This window comes from Heterocephalus glaber, unplaced genomic scaffold (genome assembly GCF_053883595.1).
Source record: "Heterocephalus glaber isolate CG9 unplaced genomic scaffold, H.glaber_assembly_v1.0 deba00001447, whole genome shotgun sequence".
Classification (NCBI taxonomy): Eukaryota; Metazoa; Chordata; class Mammalia; order Rodentia; family Bathyergidae; genus Heterocephalus; species Heterocephalus glaber.
The window spans coordinates 13,457,627-13,474,224 of record NW_028258299.1 but is presented as its reverse complement, the minus strand read 5'-3'; the positions used below and the strand labels follow the sequence as shown (position 1 = coordinate 13,474,224).

The 16,598-nt window shown below is 38.4% G+C and overlaps 1 protein-coding gene across 6 annotated transcripts in view; it reads right to left on the bottom strand.

The window, feature by feature from the left end:
• The window catches only part of Usp24 (ubiquitin specific peptidase 24), a 138,899-nt gene that overhangs the window by 58,236 nt on the left and 64,065 nt on the right, over positions 1–16,598 (bottom strand). For all 6 annotated transcript variants that reach the window (XM_087214687.1, XM_087214685.1, XM_004869638.4 and 3 more), the window contains 12 exons: positions 14,757–14,833; positions 13,690–13,830; positions 13,457–13,510; positions 12,338–12,453; positions 9,308–9,374; positions 9,076–9,186; positions 8,299–8,397; positions 8,040–8,213; positions 5,170–5,255; positions 4,916–5,009; positions 3,778–3,933; positions 470–567 (listed from right to left, as the gene is read on the bottom strand). In XM_087214687.1, coding sequence (XP_087070813.1) covers positions 470–567; positions 3,778–3,933; positions 4,916–5,009; positions 5,170–5,255; positions 8,040–8,213; positions 8,299–8,397; positions 9,076–9,186; positions 9,308–9,374; positions 12,338–12,453; positions 13,457–13,510; positions 13,690–13,830; positions 14,757–14,833 — 1,273 coding nt within the window. The remainder of the gene's footprint in view (positions 1–469; positions 568–3,777; positions 3,934–4,915; positions 5,010–5,169; positions 5,256–8,039; positions 8,214–8,298; positions 8,398–9,075; positions 9,187–9,307; positions 9,375–12,337; positions 12,454–13,456; positions 13,511–13,689; positions 13,831–14,756; positions 14,834–16,598) is intronic.

Here is a 16,598-nt window from a genome sequence, read left to right as displayed (position 1 = left end):
ACCTTATTACCCCAGAAATTTAACCACTGCTTTTGTGCCTTCCTTCCCTCAGCACTTTTATTCTGCCTCCACTTAAGGTAAGAGAGCCAGCTGGCTGCTTGTTACTCTGTTAAACCACAAGCCTCTCAAAGGCAGAGATAATGTCTATTTTATCTTTACAACCCTGGCACGGATGCCTAACGCAACATGGATTACTGGGAATCAAATTCACCTTATTTCAAACTATAATGGGAGTTTCAAAAGAAACAGACATGGCCTCCTCACCTCTACACTTAAGAATTTCCCTAGCAGAGGTGAGAGAGACATGTTTCTCTAAGTTTTTAAAACAGTCAAAAGTCATACAATGAATTAAAATACTCTAAAGGACTGAAACATCATTCTTGTAATTATAACCCATATATACCTTGTTGAGAAGAAGCAAGGTGAAATGAACTGATACAAATATACTCATTTTCCGCAGTTCACATACCTCAAGCCACCTGCCTTGAGGAAGTTCTCACAGAAGGATTTCGCACAGCTTCTCGCCATGTCATCATCGGCTGTTGGCATGAGTTTGGAGCTTAGAACCTAGGAAACAAATAAGCATTATCAATCATTCCAACATTTTCTGCAGAAATTACTCCTTTACTAGGTAAAAGGTTTGCACAACTCAAGCCAGACTCTCTGAAATGTTACACATTATTTTCTCTCCAGAACTATATGGAGGCTTCTGTTTCACAATTAAAATAAGTTTCCATATTCTATTTAATTAGGAAGAAAAATCATTCTGTTCTAAAGAACGCTAGCAAGTTCTTCTCTTGATGACACAAATGATTCAGGCCTTCAAACTTAGATAAGAATAGCTGATTTTATGTGATATGCTAGATGTGCCCCTATTCTGTCCTCTTTTGTGGTACTGAGATTGAACCCAGGGTCATGCCCATGCTGGGCAAGCACCCTACCAGTGAGCTACATCCCTAGCCTTTTATTTTGAAGCAGGGTCTTGTTTAGTTGTTCAGGCTGGCTGTGCACTTGTGACCCTCCTATCTCACCCTCTTGAGTAGCTGGGACTACAGGTGTGTGCCATCACACCCAGCTTAGATATGTTCTTTAAAAAGCACATAAGCCCAGGTTTTATAAAACTGCCCAAATATTTAAAATGCTAGATGAGCTCCCTATCCAATGAACAATGTACTAGGAACACGTATTTTTCTTTATAGGTGAGTCGGCTGAGACTGAAGAGGTTAAGTGACCTCTCATTCAAGGTCACACGACTGCAGTTTGTACGCAGGTGTGTGTGTCACTCTAATGTCCAGGCCCCTCCTTCTCTCACAATGCAGTATTGAAGCTTACTGTGGTAGGGCAGGGAATTATTTCAAGCAAACAGTCATACTATAGCACAAGGCTACAAATTTAATTCATATTCTCATTTTATTGGCTACCAGAGAAGAGACTGTAAACATGCAATTTTCCCTTCTGCTTCAGTTTTCTCATCAGCTAAAGGAAGATAATAATTACATTCACTAGAGAACTGCTTGAATAAAGTAAGACACAAGTTTAAGGTGCTTAGTATAAGCACCAGCGCAAAGTAAGTGCTTAGTAACAATAGCTGATGCCGTCATAATTATTTAAAAGATCTCTTATTGCCTCAGTTCCAAACTAGATAATAGTTCAAGATCCATTCCTAGTCTTCAAATATGTTTCTATAAACCTATGGGCTTTAGGAGCTTAGATGATGAAAGTGGGCTTTGTGAGAGATGCCTTCTTTCTAGGTGGCTCTCTCAGGATGGTGAGTACTGTGAAGAGAAGGGGATCCCTCTGCTATTGCGGGAGCTCCTGTGCCTACACAGCTCTTCACCTACTTGTACCCACTCCCCATGCCTAATGCACAATGGTTTAGTGAAGATGAAAGTTTTTTCAAAAAATATGGGAATTTGGAATACCCACTCTGAAGCTGCTTGGTGGACAAACATGAGTTAATGAGCAAAATGCAAGCAAATTAACCTTTGGGCTAATAGCAAAAATATGCGATGTGGGGGACAAGTTAGGTTTTCCACAAATATTTTGTGTATCTAAAGCAAAACACATCTATCAAAGGAATTCTCAGTATCCTAGAAGTCCTGAAACTGTTGTGCAGATATTTTACTGCTACAGTGCTTTAGCCCTAAGACAATGCAATCCAGGAGGCAGAGGGCAAGCCAGACCCCGCTGCTGAACCATTGTTTTTCTAGTGCTCTCAAAAGAGGGTGTCAAAAATTATACCTTAACTTTTTGGAGATAATTATTCAAAAGAAATCAAGTGACAAATGTAGTCACAACTCCAAGATATAAACTTTATAAGGTTAAACTGGCCAAAATTTTCTAGGCAATTTTCTGTTTTGGAATATTGCAACTATTTTTAAATGTCCATAATGAATAAGGACATGCTTCATTTTAAAATTATTTACTAAATTTTTTTCCTTTTGAATTCAATACATCTTTTCACAAGAATGATTACTTAGGGCAAAAATGAAATGTAATCAGTCTTTGAACATAAAAGAAGCAATAAGCGAACAGAAAGATGAATTACATACTACTAATAAGACTCAGATAAAAAGTAACAAAAAAAATTGCAAGTACCCCTTTACCAATTATGACCTTTGCTGTGGCCTGAAACCTACTTGAAACACAGGATGAGCAACACAGTTAACATCTAATCAAGCCTAAGGAGGGCTGCTACTTAGCCACTTATGTGGGTTCTTTAATAAATAACTGCCTCCTGGATATTAACTCCCTTGGACAAAGCAAAATCTTACAGGGCTTTATTTTCTACAAACGTGATGCAACACAAGGGTCTGAGCTATCACTCTCCATATGCAGAAATGTTTGTGGCCGGTCACTTTCCCATTTTGTTTATGCTTTGCTCTCTAGATTCGGTGTATCCCGCCTCCCCTATGTCTTCCTCCTAAGGTTACTTTCAACTCTGACCCTTTAATAACCACAATGACTTGTACACAGTAAAAATTCACTCCTATATTGTTTACTGTATAAATATTTACTGAACTAAATCTGTTAATCTATATCTACTTTTAGGGAGGTAGGTAATAACAATGGACTGAATGACTGTCCCCTCCAAAATTCCAATTTTGAAATTCTAATCCTCAATATGACACAGTATTAGGGGCTGAAGCTTTTGGGAGATGATGAGGTCATACAGATGAAAACTTTCATGAATGAGGTTAATGTACTTATATAAGAGATCCTCAGAGAGCTCAGTTGCCCACTTCCTGCCAAGTGAGGACACAGTGAGAACATAGCTGCTATGACTAGAAAGGGCCCACACAAGACACTGAATGACTCAATCTAGGACTACCCAGCCCCTGAAACTGTGAGCAATTGTTTGTTGTTTAAGCTACTGTTTAAGTCTATAGAATCTGTCATGGCATTCTGAATAGATTAAGAAACACTGTAATAAAAATAAGTTAATTTTAGTTCTCCTAATAACTTTTTTAACCTTGAAATGATAATGTTAATAATGTGATTCCTGGTAATATCTTCATAAATCTTGACTAGTGCCAGAAAACTGTAATAGATTAAAAAAAAATTAGGATGTAGTTAATCAAGAAAGTTGGAAATAGTTTTATAGACTTGTAAAACTGTCAAAGGCAAAAAAATTTTCTATTTTTTTGTTGAAACTCATTTTCTAAGAGATCATCACATAATACTATAAAAAACCCCTTTACTAATTTTTGGCATCTGAAAACATGAATCTGCAAACCAAAATGGACCTGTCAAAATGAAAAAGAAATGGCTTCTTACTTCTAAGTTGTAGAGCACTCTAAAGGTGGACATTCCTGGAGCAAAAGACCGAAACAGACTTTCTAAGATTGAACTGGCACTCGGCTGATGCTGCTGCTTTGAAGAGAGGGACGGAGATTTTGAAGACTGAGAACTTGATTCAGACAACAATGTTTTCTAAGTTTAAAAGAATGAAAAAAAGAAATGTAGGCCTTAAAAGCAAACAGATTTCAATCCACATTCTCATGTTCTTTTCTTTTAGCCACATCAATGAAATTTTCTGAAAAATTATCTTCATAAAACTATATCACTAATTATTAACAAAACACCAAACTTCATCATTCAAATTTTAAGTATTGCATGATATTCAAATATTATATACATGCTTTTGATAATGTATGTTAAGCAACACTAGCAAGGTCATTTAAATTTGTTTCTGTACATAAAATCTGTACCTCTAGATACTGATACAGAAATTTTAAGACTTCTAAAATAGTAGTTTTGAGAATTTCTTTTTAGCTAATACCAACGATGTACTTCATAGTTTCATTACTTCTCTTCTTTCTCAAATTAGTACCTAGCCACAGATGACATGACTGAGCTGATCTAAACTGCAACCTAGCTCTAACAACTTTGTTCTAAATTAATTTATTCTGAGAATAATTAAACAATATGACAGATAAAACAGTTTACCTCTACATATATCTCTTAAGGAACAACATTCTAAAAATTAAAATGAACTTTATCACTTGTGAAGAAAAAAATGATCACCCATTCTTAGAAATAACTCAGACACGCAACAATTAGAGGCTTGCTACAGAAGAAAAACATCACAACTGAATCAGAAGTAGAGTCTGATCCTGGGCAAGTAACTTCATCTCTGCGGGCTCGATTCCTAATGTAAATCATAAGTAGGGAGGAGGAGATAACATTCAAGGCTCTTCCTATTCCTAAATTTGATGTCATTACTGACTCTCTCTGGATGCTTTAAAACCCAACATGAAGTTCTAATTCCACTTATAGCAAAGGTTATTTTTTAGAAGAAGAAAAAATACGGGAAACATACTAGTATGTGGCCTTAATGTGAGTTCAGCTTCTGCTTTCAGACTCACAATATAAAATTCACAAGCAGGTTAAATAACCATTGAGATACACATACCTTTCTGCCTAAAGAATCAAGTTGATCAAGGGCTTCCTGAATGGCTGGATCAGTGGGTATCAAGAGCAGAAGCTTTCGTACTCGCAGAGTTATCCTGAAAAATTTCAAATATAAATTTTGTTTCCATAAGCCAGTTTCAGTAACAGAATCATTTAATATGAAATGTAAAGTAAAATACACCTGAAGTGACATGTTACACGCCTCTTTAACCTTAGTCAGTTTCTCTCTCAAGTCCTACAAATATTTCTATGTACCTTGGCTCCTCTAGGTTGGCAAGTTGGTAAAGCATATCAAATACATTGCACACAAGAGCCATCACCACACCGGGGAGAGATTTCTCCTGAGGGAACAAAGCAAAATATTAAATACACATCTACAAAAAAAAAAAAATCTTCTCTTTTTCTATCAAACAGACCACGAAATTACTAGTTCTGAAAGGCTAGCCACTGTGAAGGCTGGGAGGAGCACAGCGCTCAGTGGATGGAGGAGCACAGGGCTGCTTGTGAAGGGGACACGTGAAGGTGCTGAAGGTAGAGGTAAGACAGGCAGCACACAGGAGGCACCCTGACAGCTAAGCATGGCTCGCCTGCAGCCAACTGGGTCATGACTGACTTGGAAGCAAAATTAAAGTAGTATACACACATTCACACAAACATAGAGGCGCATGTAATCAAGCTGCTGTTTCTAAAGATCAGAAAAGACGAAGTGGATATAACTGTGGAGATAAAGATGTAATTAACACACTATTTTCTGGCTCTAAGGAATAAAAAGTATATGTGGGAAGATTTTTAATACATTCAGATAAATATGACAGTTTAAAATATAAAACTTGAAGAGGGTACATATACTGTTTTTGTTATTAACTGTCATAATACCACCGAGATTTATACACACTAAGTCCCTGACTTATGAACGAGTTCTGTTCTAGGAGAACTGTTCCTACGTCAGATTTGTTCGTGAGCTGATGGTGAGTCTTACGCAGTATACCTGTGGAAGTCCGCAACTTGAGTGTTCCTAAGTCAAGGCTTACTGGATGAGTAAACCCCACAACACTCATGCTAACCCTGAAAAGCTCTTTGATATCATACAAAGCTTATGCTGTAAACTAGAACAACACAGTCACAGGAAGTCCTCACATTTGCAATTAAAGACATATTTAACATGAAAATAAAATCCCTATGTCTTTTAAATACTTTTCCCTCATATGACCTTGGTCTCTAGATAGTAAAAGCCCAAAGAGCAGAACGTCTCATTTAGTTTTGCACCCTGGAGCCAGTTCAGTCCTGACACAGAAAAGCACAAAATCAACAGACACACTGACTCATGAAGCCAATCAAGACCTGACTGAGGGCCCACAGCATGCCAGGCACTGCTAAGGTGCTGGGGAGGTGGCGGCAGTGAACAAAACACACAGAAGTCTGTTTTTGTGGAGCTCACATTTTACTGGAGGAATGAGAAACAAGATCAATAAATTTTATGTTAAAGAAAAAATAAGGCAGGGAAGGAAGATGCAGAGTGTAGGAATAGGAATGGAACTCCAGACAGGGCTGTCAGAGATGCTCACTGAGAAGGCAGGCGAGGGAAAGCATGAGGCCCTGGGAATGCACATGCGGGTGCAGGAAGAGCAAGCGTGCAGGCCTTGCTCTCAGGACCAACAGCAGCCTGTGCTGCTGGCCAGAATGAGTGAGGGCAGGGCCACCACAGCGGCCTCAGCAAGGTTCGAGGGCGGCACCTCAGGGAGGTGAAGATCCTAATAAAGACTCTGACTCTTCTTCTGAATGAGTGGAGGGACTTGAGCAGCACAATCTGACTTCTGTCAGGCCATGGCTGCTGGGTGCCCTACAGAGAATTCACTGGGCTACGGGCAGGAGCTGAGAGCAGCTGACACTCTCAGGTGTGGGATGAGGGCTGGCAGACCAGGAAGCTGTGGAGGCAGAGAAAAGCACCTGGATTCACTTGTGGATATGGTTTTGACAGCAAAGAGAGATCCAAGGACTCTGTCATAAGCAACTAGAAGAACGGAGACACCATCTAGATACAGCAAGATTATGGTATTAAGAGAATTCAGGTAGGAGCAAGGTGAGGGAAAGGGGCGATCAGGAGCTCAGCTTTGGATATCTACACCTGCGGGGGTGTCTAGTGGGCATTTAAGAGATGTCAAGTAGATGGATCTATGTGTCTGCATTAGGCTGGAGACAAACTGAGGAGTTACTGAGTTAATTATGTTTATATGGTCTGTAAAGCTTTAAGACTGGATGAGATTACCAAAGGAATGAACATAGAGACAAGGGTGGTACAAAGACTGGGCCGGGAAACGCCTCTGAGTAGAAATCAAGGAGATGATGAGGAACTAGCAAGGGACCAAAGAAGAGCAGAGAAGCAGGGGAATCAGGTGAGTCCTAAAAGCTAAGAGAAAAAAGTAGCTCAAGGGGAAGTGACTACACACAACTCTGCTGAAACATCAAGGTTCATGGTGGTGCACCCCTTTACTCCCAGCACTCAGGAGGCTGAAGCAAGAGGATCCTCAGGAGTTTGAGGCCAGCCTGGGCCACATAGTGAGTTTAAGGTCAGCCTGAACTATGTAGTGAGACAGTCTCAAAAAACAAAAAAACAGAAAAACAAAACCAAAAAGGACCGAAAAGGGGAAGAAACAAATTAACCTGAAAAGAGCCTTTTTTCAAGAGAGGATAACAAAAAAGAAACAAGTTTAGACAACTCTTTCAATGAACTCTGCTGATTTGTGAAAGAGAGAATAGGTCAATAACCAAAGAATTGGGGTGAGGGTTTTTTGGTTTTTTTTAAAGATGGCAGAAATAACCAATATGTTTGACTGGTAATGGGATGACCCAGTAGAGAGGGAAAGTCAAGGAATCAGTGAAGAGAGATGTATGAGAGGACAGTGAGTGGCCAGGCAGAATGGCTCCGGCTTCTGAAGACTCTGAGACTCAGAAGACTGGTAAGTTATATATCTTCTCCCAAATGAATCCTAGCAATTCTGAGTTACATGTTCTGAAGAGTCAGAAACTGTGAGAAAAGGGCATAAGCACCTAAACTTATCTGGGCTAAAGCTAGAGCTACTAATTATTAAACTCCTGTTTGCAAAGTGGAATCGATCACTCAGTACCTGCTCCATGGCATATGATGAACTAAAGACCCCACTGCTGCTGCTGCTGGAGCTGGTTGAAGAATCTGCTGAGCTCCCGGAGGGGGTCCCGCTGCCAGAGGTCTTTACTGTAAGGACCTGCTCATCAGAAAAGCCCAGCTGGTGGAGCAGCTTTTGATCTTTATTCACTGTCAACTGCAAAAAATGGTTTCAAAATTACTGAGAGGGAAAAGATGAAAGTATTCACAGCAGGCCAAGTGCCCAGAACTGCTAAACCTACCAGGCTATCATTCGTAAATATCTGAATATTATCCACAGGAGAGCACAACTGCTTGGCTATCTTCCACCGGACACTCCCTATGGTTTCATTGCTGTGGGCCTGTAGAAGAAAGTGCAACACTGCTGTGAGAGAATTCACTGACCTGTTCGTTTAAACAACTGATAGCTCCTACTATGCACTAGGCCCCTTTCTAGAAGCTGGGATCACAGCGGAGAAGCAACCCAAAGCAAAGAGCCTTGCCCTGTAAGGCTTCTCTCCTGCTCTAAGTCCACACTCCATCCTTGCCATCCATCACCTGCAGAGTAAAATTCCACCCCTCCACCACAGTGCCTTCCACTCTGCCCTGCTCGAGGTGCTCCACCCATGCAGCCACCCGCCTGCCCTTCGGACCTGCTTGCTGCCACCTCTGCCCAAAACACTCTTCTAAGGAATTATCACTTACTCTGTCAGTCTACTCAAGTCTTGGCTCAAATGTCACCACCTCAGAGACTTTCCCAGTCTATCTTTATCTAAAATCTCATACATACCCATCACTTTTTACCAACTTAGCCTACATTATTCTTACTCTTTATAACATTTACCACTACTTAGCATTATACATTTATATTTATTTACATATCTGCCTATACCTCTCAGTTTCCTGTTGTTTCAGGTCTTTATTTTAAATCTGTTTATCAAATAGCTTTAAAAATCATCATTCACGTGCCTCTCTCCATCAACAGTCTTATGAAAGTAACAAGACAATGAACACGGCCACAGAGCTTAGTGTAAACCTACCTCTACAGTGAATGTATCTTTGGTAGAGTCATAGGTAACATTAAGAGTTAAAAGATGTCCATGAAACGAGGCACCATGAGGTAGAATTGTTCGTGGAACAGAGTAAAAATCCTTGAAAAAGGTATAAGTCAAACAAGTCAGATGTACAGTGGTGCCATTAAACATGTAAAAAATACACTTACCACCTTTAATCTACTAATATCATGAAGCTACCTTCGACAGAGAGGCCTACCTCTATAGTGATCACATAGCGTTCTGCCAGAAGTAGCAATCTCTCAATTATTACAAGTTTGGTGGACCTATGGATTAAAAAAAATTAAATGTATTTGGAATGAATTGCTGACTTGAGCTCAATTCTAATCTGTTTCACCCAAATCACAATCACAGTCAGTGCTCACTGGTCAAAGACTGAAACCTGAAAAGATTAAATTTCTCTTTCACTCGATGAGAAGGTTCAATCTGCTCACAGCTGTAGCACACAGATGCAGCAATGGAGAAGCCTGCCCTTTCCCACATTTCCTTTTTCTTCCTTTATATTATTATTATTTTGGTTTTTTGAGACAGGGTCTCACTTTGTATTTCAGGCTGGCCTGAACTCAGTATGTAGCCCAGGCTGGCCTCAAATTTGTGATTTGTCTGCCTCTGCCTCCTGAGTGCTGGGTCTACAGGCGTGCGCCACCATGCCTAGTTCCTCTTCCTTCATTTTAATCAGCTGTTCCATATACAGAGGACCTGGGTCTCCAGGCCTAATTGTCCATCAGTCCTCCAATAATGAACAATGAGAGTTTGACTCTCAAAATTTTACAATAAAATATGCCATGAAACTCTGTAAATATGTGAAATCTTACAAAGTCTTGAACTGCCTGAAAATTAGAAGACAAATGTAAACCAGTAAGTACACCATAAATAAAAACTGAAATCTGAGGTCTCTTCTGAAGACTTATTGAATATAATCATTTGAAATAACAGCACTACAGTATTCAACAGCTAGTAGGAGTCACAGCTTTATACCTTATTAAAGAGAACACCATACATACTAACATTAATAAACAAAAACTCAAGTGCCCTTAATGTAAATAGCTATTATTCCACAAAATGCATATTTCAAATAGGTCTATTTCTAAAATTAAAGAGCGGTCCTACCATTTTCTAACAACTGGACTACTTCAATTAGTAGTCCCGGAAATGTCTTTTTTTTTTTTCCATTTGTTTGTTTTTTGAGACAAGGTCTCGTGTTGTCCAGGCTGGCTTTGAACTTGTGGTGACCCTCCTGCCCTGGCCTCCTGAGTGCTGGAATTACAGGTGTGAGACACTACACCTGGCCCCTGGAAATTTTATTTTAAAAACAGTTGGTTAAACACATTTTAACAGTTCTATTAAATATAAGTTCTAAATTTTTCCAGTTTATGGGCAAGAACTGAAAGCTTGAAAATTCAGATTAATAAAATCTAAGTGCTATAATAATTTAATTGTGAACAGCTTTAATTATGTCTCAATAATTATATCACAGGTTGTATTACAAAATACTGTACAGATGAAATAACCCACCCCTCTATTAGAACAATTATGTATACTGAAAAGTTCTTTCAAAACTAGTGAAATGAGATAAACTACAATGTTCTAGTTCAAATTCAACTTTGAAATTATACATTCTTAATAACTCTACCTAAGAGTTTATAATAAGACTTTAAAATTATGTGATTTTTCTGTGTAGTCAGCCAAATGTGAAATGATTCAGAATAAAAAGCACTTAGTAAAGAGAAAACAAAAACAGAGTACACTGATTTAAGGAAGTAGCAGTCTGGAAACCCTAACCTGACAGCCCATAAATGATTTACCTGTAGATGAGTCATAAAGGAACTGAATAACACAGATGGGCTGATCTTACAAACGTGATAAGGAATTCTTACTACAAATTCTTAGTGAAAGGATATTTCCAATACACTTCCAAGAATATGAGAATTGGAAAAGCATGTCACTGCTCTCAGCATAAACTGAATCTATCATCCTTTCTGCCATTTAAAAATGAATGAGAGGGCCGGGGATTTAGTTCAGTGGTTCCGCGGCCTGCCTCGAAAGCGCAGGGACCCAAGTTCGATCCCCAGTACCAAAAAAAAAAAAAAGTGAGAGAGAGAGAGCGCTGAGTTTTATTTGCTTCCTTTGTATTAGAAGTACAGCTACACAGTATCAACTCATTTAGAAAAAGATAAAAAAGGAGAATATGGGGAATGATATTGCTTTGATCCCCCCTTTAAAGGAAGGTTTTGAAAAGAAAAGTAGTAACCCCAGTAGTGACTAAAAAGATGCAAATACACAGTGGTTCCAGGAGTAAAGAATGACTATGCGAGGACCCATCACCAGAGGACAGCAGAGTGTGGCACGGAGGGCAAACCCTTTGGCGTCCACCGGCCAAAGATCCCAGGTTATCAAGGATGTGGAGCTGCTTACCAGTCTTGAATGGCTCATAAAAGTCCATGAAAGTATGTTAGTTACTTCAACTTAATGTTTCTAAGCACACATTGTTTCTTACTATTTTAAAGAACCCAGCAAATATTTAACTCAGATTTCGCTGGTAATATCTGAAAGCTCTAAACACAGCGATGTGAGCTCAAAGTTTTAACACAAACATGCAGATAAAGTACTCTGATTGACTATGATTACATTACATGTATAATTTTAACTGATCACCATCTTCCACTTTATTTTGCTTACCCCATTAATGCCCTAGGTTTGACCAAAGAGAAAAAGTTATTGGTGAGGAAATATTTTATTCGTTATTAGTTTGTCCAATGAATGTATCTTTATTCCACCTAAACATATTACTCATGTTACATGGAATAAAAATACTATGAAATACATAAAAGCACAATTAGCCAGGCACAGTAAGTAGAATGTGCCTATAATCCTGGCTCCTTAGGAGACTAAGGCAGAGGGTCACTCGAGGCCAGGAGCTCAACACCAGCCTGGGCAACATAAGGAGAGCTTCACCTTCACAACAACAGAACTTGTCCACAAGGCAGGGGGGTAGGGCCACAGCCATACTTGGGTGTTTCTGGCGATGACCTACAGATTGTTGAGATATGGATTTGGGGGTGTATGATGTGGAAAATATAATTCCTCAGAATACGACTGTTAGTAAACACTATCACATAATATGAGGAAACCAATAATTAAGATATCCAGAGAGAAAAAAATAATTTTTTAAAAATCCGGATATGTTTTTATGTGCTTTGTATGTGTTTTTACTTCTGTAATCACTTACCTATACGGAGACTGAACTGATGTTGCTACAGTTGGCATGGCCGTTGCTGTAAGCATTTTTGTGGCTCTGGTCACAGCATGTGTTAGAGTGGGGCCACCCAGGGCTGAACTGGCTGCCTATAAAATAATAAATATTATTCTATATCAGGGTTTCTCACCCTGGACTCTACTGACTTTTGGGCTGGATAATTTTTGTTACAGAAAGCTGTCCTAGCCATTGTAGGACATTCAGCAGGATCTCGGGCCTTCATACACTAGTTACCAGCTGGACCTTTCTAGTCATGACAAACTTTTCACCATATGACCCCAGGAGGCAAAATAAGACCCAGATGAGAACCACTGCTCTTAATACTTACAAGGTACCTTATATAAGAGGACTTGAACAAAGTATTTTTAATGACATATTTGGGTAGGAAATACTGTAGAGATTACAACACATACTGATCACCAGGAAGATTAACTTATTGACATTTGAGGGCAGTAGTACTTTATGCTTTTGGAATACTCTTTATAAGATATCAAACTTAAGCAAAAAATTCCAGTAAAAATGCTTAATGTTTTTTGGAAATAAGGGATTGGAAATACATATGAGATAATATTAAACAGCAGGCTTTTAATGGACAAATACAACCAATACCACCTACAACTGAGTATCCTGCTCTGGTCTTCAATAGCATTTATTGTATAAATTATGTGAAACATGAAGGATAAGAATGGAAGCAAGTACTTATATAAAGTTCCTGGACAGAAAAACAACAAAAAAAGACTATTAAAAAGGTACAATGAGGGCTGGGGATTTAGGTCAGTGGCACTGCCGCCTGCCTCGTAAGCGCAAGGTCCTGAGTTAAATCCGTGGTACCAAAAAAAAAAAAAAAGTAGAATGAACAGTAGACCTGTTTTCTGAATATTCCAAAAGGGAAAAGGGTGGTATGGGATAGAGAGGTGGTAAAAAAGAGCTACCAAGGATAATGACTGTTCTCTGCACCTCAATATGGTACTCTTGACAAATTCTTCAATAGGATCCAGCTATAAACATCAGCATTATACATTACCTAAAAATATAACAGTATCAAAGGAAAACATTCAGTTCAAAGACAGGTTAACAAAACTTGCTACTCACTTCTAGTCTTGTGTAGCAGTCAGCAATGAATTTCTTATGTAAAGATACTGAATCCTAAAAGTAGGAAGTATATGAAAATTAACATTAGGCTTTGGCATTTAGTTATTATCATTATTAAGGACAAAACATCAAAATAAACAATTTGAGGGCATGTGAAGAATCATAACCTATCAATAAATTGTGTATAAATTTCTGCTTTTCTGTCTGAGTAACTTCTTTCCTTGGATACTCACCTTCTTTAACCTAGGATTTAGATTAATGTAACTATAATTTATGATTAACTGAATAGCTTCATTAGCAATTTCTTCATCAGGTGATTCCATGGCTATTTTCCAAATGAAATCCATTCCTATTAATTCCAGCTTTTCTACATACTGTTCAAAAGAGAAAAGTTAAAATTACATACAAATTATACAGTACATTGGAGTTATAAAATTACAGAAAACTATCTTCTGTTACAACATTGAGTCTGCACCTCTTCAGGTCAGTATGAATTAGAACTGCAAAAAACACTGCATACTGACACGGAACTTTAAAAAACAACCAACCACAGAAGCACCGCGTAAACTCTGTGGGAACCAGGAGAAAGATGAAGATTTTTCCAAACATTCATGAAACCCAGCTGGACATTACTCACAAACAGCTCAGAAGTAAGATGGACACCATCTTCATGAGCTTTTCCTCAAAAAGAAATAGTCAACCTAGAAGTGATTACTCATTCTTGGGGCTTGATCTGGTTTTCCCAATGCTCAGTGAGAAGTAGAAATTACAAGATTTTATAAATATCCATACCATCCCAGGAAGCCAGCATATGAATAAAACGGACTTAAAAAAGTTTTGCCTTTCTTTTTTAAGGGCCACATGTAAACACAGATATAAGCTATATACATTCTATAGAGCACCATTTTCCTGTTTCATTGTCTGTTCCTCATTTTTTTTCTCCAATCCCTGCCACTGAGACACCACGAATGAAGAGTACTTCTTGTTTAGGCACATGTGAACTGCTGGATCTAAGGAGTTTAAGCCTCTCCTCCAAATTCACCTAGACACAGGAGCCTACCGCTGCCCCAGCTCAGCAAGACGCCAAGAGAGCGGTGGGATAAGTGAGTAAAACAGCAACAGCCTAGGTGGCTGAGGAGGTGCAGTAGTGGGGACAGAGAGCCTCCAGTGCACTTGAAGACAGCTCTGTCTTTTTTAAAAAAATCCATGTTTTCTCCCAATTAGTACACACATGTTTTTGCTGAATATTGAGTTTTACAAGATAATCCCATTTATCTTGATTGCAGAATAATGTACTTACCAACTGAGCTCCTTGTCTTTTTAATCGATGATCACAGAGATTCACATTTTCAAAAAAAGTCTTAAATAAGTTAAAACCTGAAATTACAGAGCAATAGATAAATTTATACACTCTAAGTAACACACATAATCAATGAAAAGAGTAAAAACAGATTAGGAGGTTAAAAACATAAAACTCTTCACTATAATTTCTTAGCTATAAAATATTGAAAGCACAAACCAGGCATGGTGACATGTGCCTGTGGTCCCAGCTACTTGGGAAGCTGAGGTGGGAAGGTTGCTTGAGCCCAGGAGTCAGGAGTTCAAGACTAACCTGAGCACCAAAGCAAGATCCCACCTAAAATACAAACAAAACAAGACAAACCAGTAAGTATAAGAAGCAAAAGGACATACAGGTAAGCTGGAACTAATCAACTAACTTTTGTGCTTCAAAGGACACTATCATTACTGCATTGTTTCTCTAGTGTAAGAAACAAAGTAGAAATAAGGACTAAAATGTGTAATAGATATTGGGAAATGGGAAGAAAATGTTCAAATGGGAAGGGGAACAAGGAAGGCACGAGAAAAAAAGTGAAGATGGAAAGAATGGAAACAAAGCTTTCAAAAATAGGGAGGGGAGGGGGAATGGGATAATAGAATTTTTTAAAAAAGAAAAATAAAATGTTCCAACTACAAAAAACAAATGAAAACAACCCATGGAATAGGAAGAATTATATGCAAATTACGTATCTAATAAAAAGCTAGTATCCAGATGATATAAAGAACTCGCACAAATCACTAACACAAAGACAAATGACTCAATTAAAAAATGGATAAAAAAATTCTGAATAGACAGCAGGGCATGGTGGTACACGCATATAATCCCAGCTACTTGGGAGATGGAGGAGGATCACAAGTTCAAGGTCAGCCTGGGCAACTTAGTAAGAACCTATCTCAAAATTTAAAAAGGGTTATGGATGTAGTTCAGTGATACAGCACTTGCCTAGCATATACAAGGCTCTAGGTCCAATCCCTTGCATGCATGCATGTGCACACACACACACACACACAAATTTTGAATAGACATTTCTCCAAGGAAAATATGTAAAAAGCCAATAAACACATATGAATAGATGCTCAAAATCATTAATCATGAAGGAAAAGCAAATTGAAACTACAAGATACCACTTCATACCCACTAGGATGTCTTTACAAAAAAACTGCAGACAATAACAAGTACTGTAGAGGATATGGAGAAAATGAAATCCTCATATACTGCTGGTGGGATTATAAAATGGTGCAGCCAGTTTTCAAAACCACTGTGGTAGTGCCTCGAACATTAATTAAATGTCACAGCAATCTGACCCTGAGATACATACCCAAGAGAAATGAAAACACAAAAACTTGCAAGTGAATGTTTATAGGAATCTTACTGATAACAGCCCCAAATGGTAACAAATAAATGTCCATCCACTGATGAATAGATAAAATTCCACAGTGGAATCTTATTAAGTAGTCACAAAATGGAATGAAGTACTGATTCCTGCTACAACCTTGGGTTACCTTTGAAAACATTAACCTTTAATGTAACAAAAGAAGCCAGGTATAAATAATACAATTCCACCTATATCAAATGTCCAGATTAGGCTAATCTATAAAAAAGGAAAAGATCAGAGCTGGAGCAAGGAATAAAAAATGACTGCCAATGGGTAGAGAGTTTCCTTTTGGAGTGATAAGAATGTTCAGGGATTATACAGTAGTGAAGGTCACACAATTTTGTGAATATGCTCACAGCTGCTCACTGTAACTTTAAACACTAAACACAGTTCTATACTTTGATAAATAACCTTTTTGTATTAAGAAA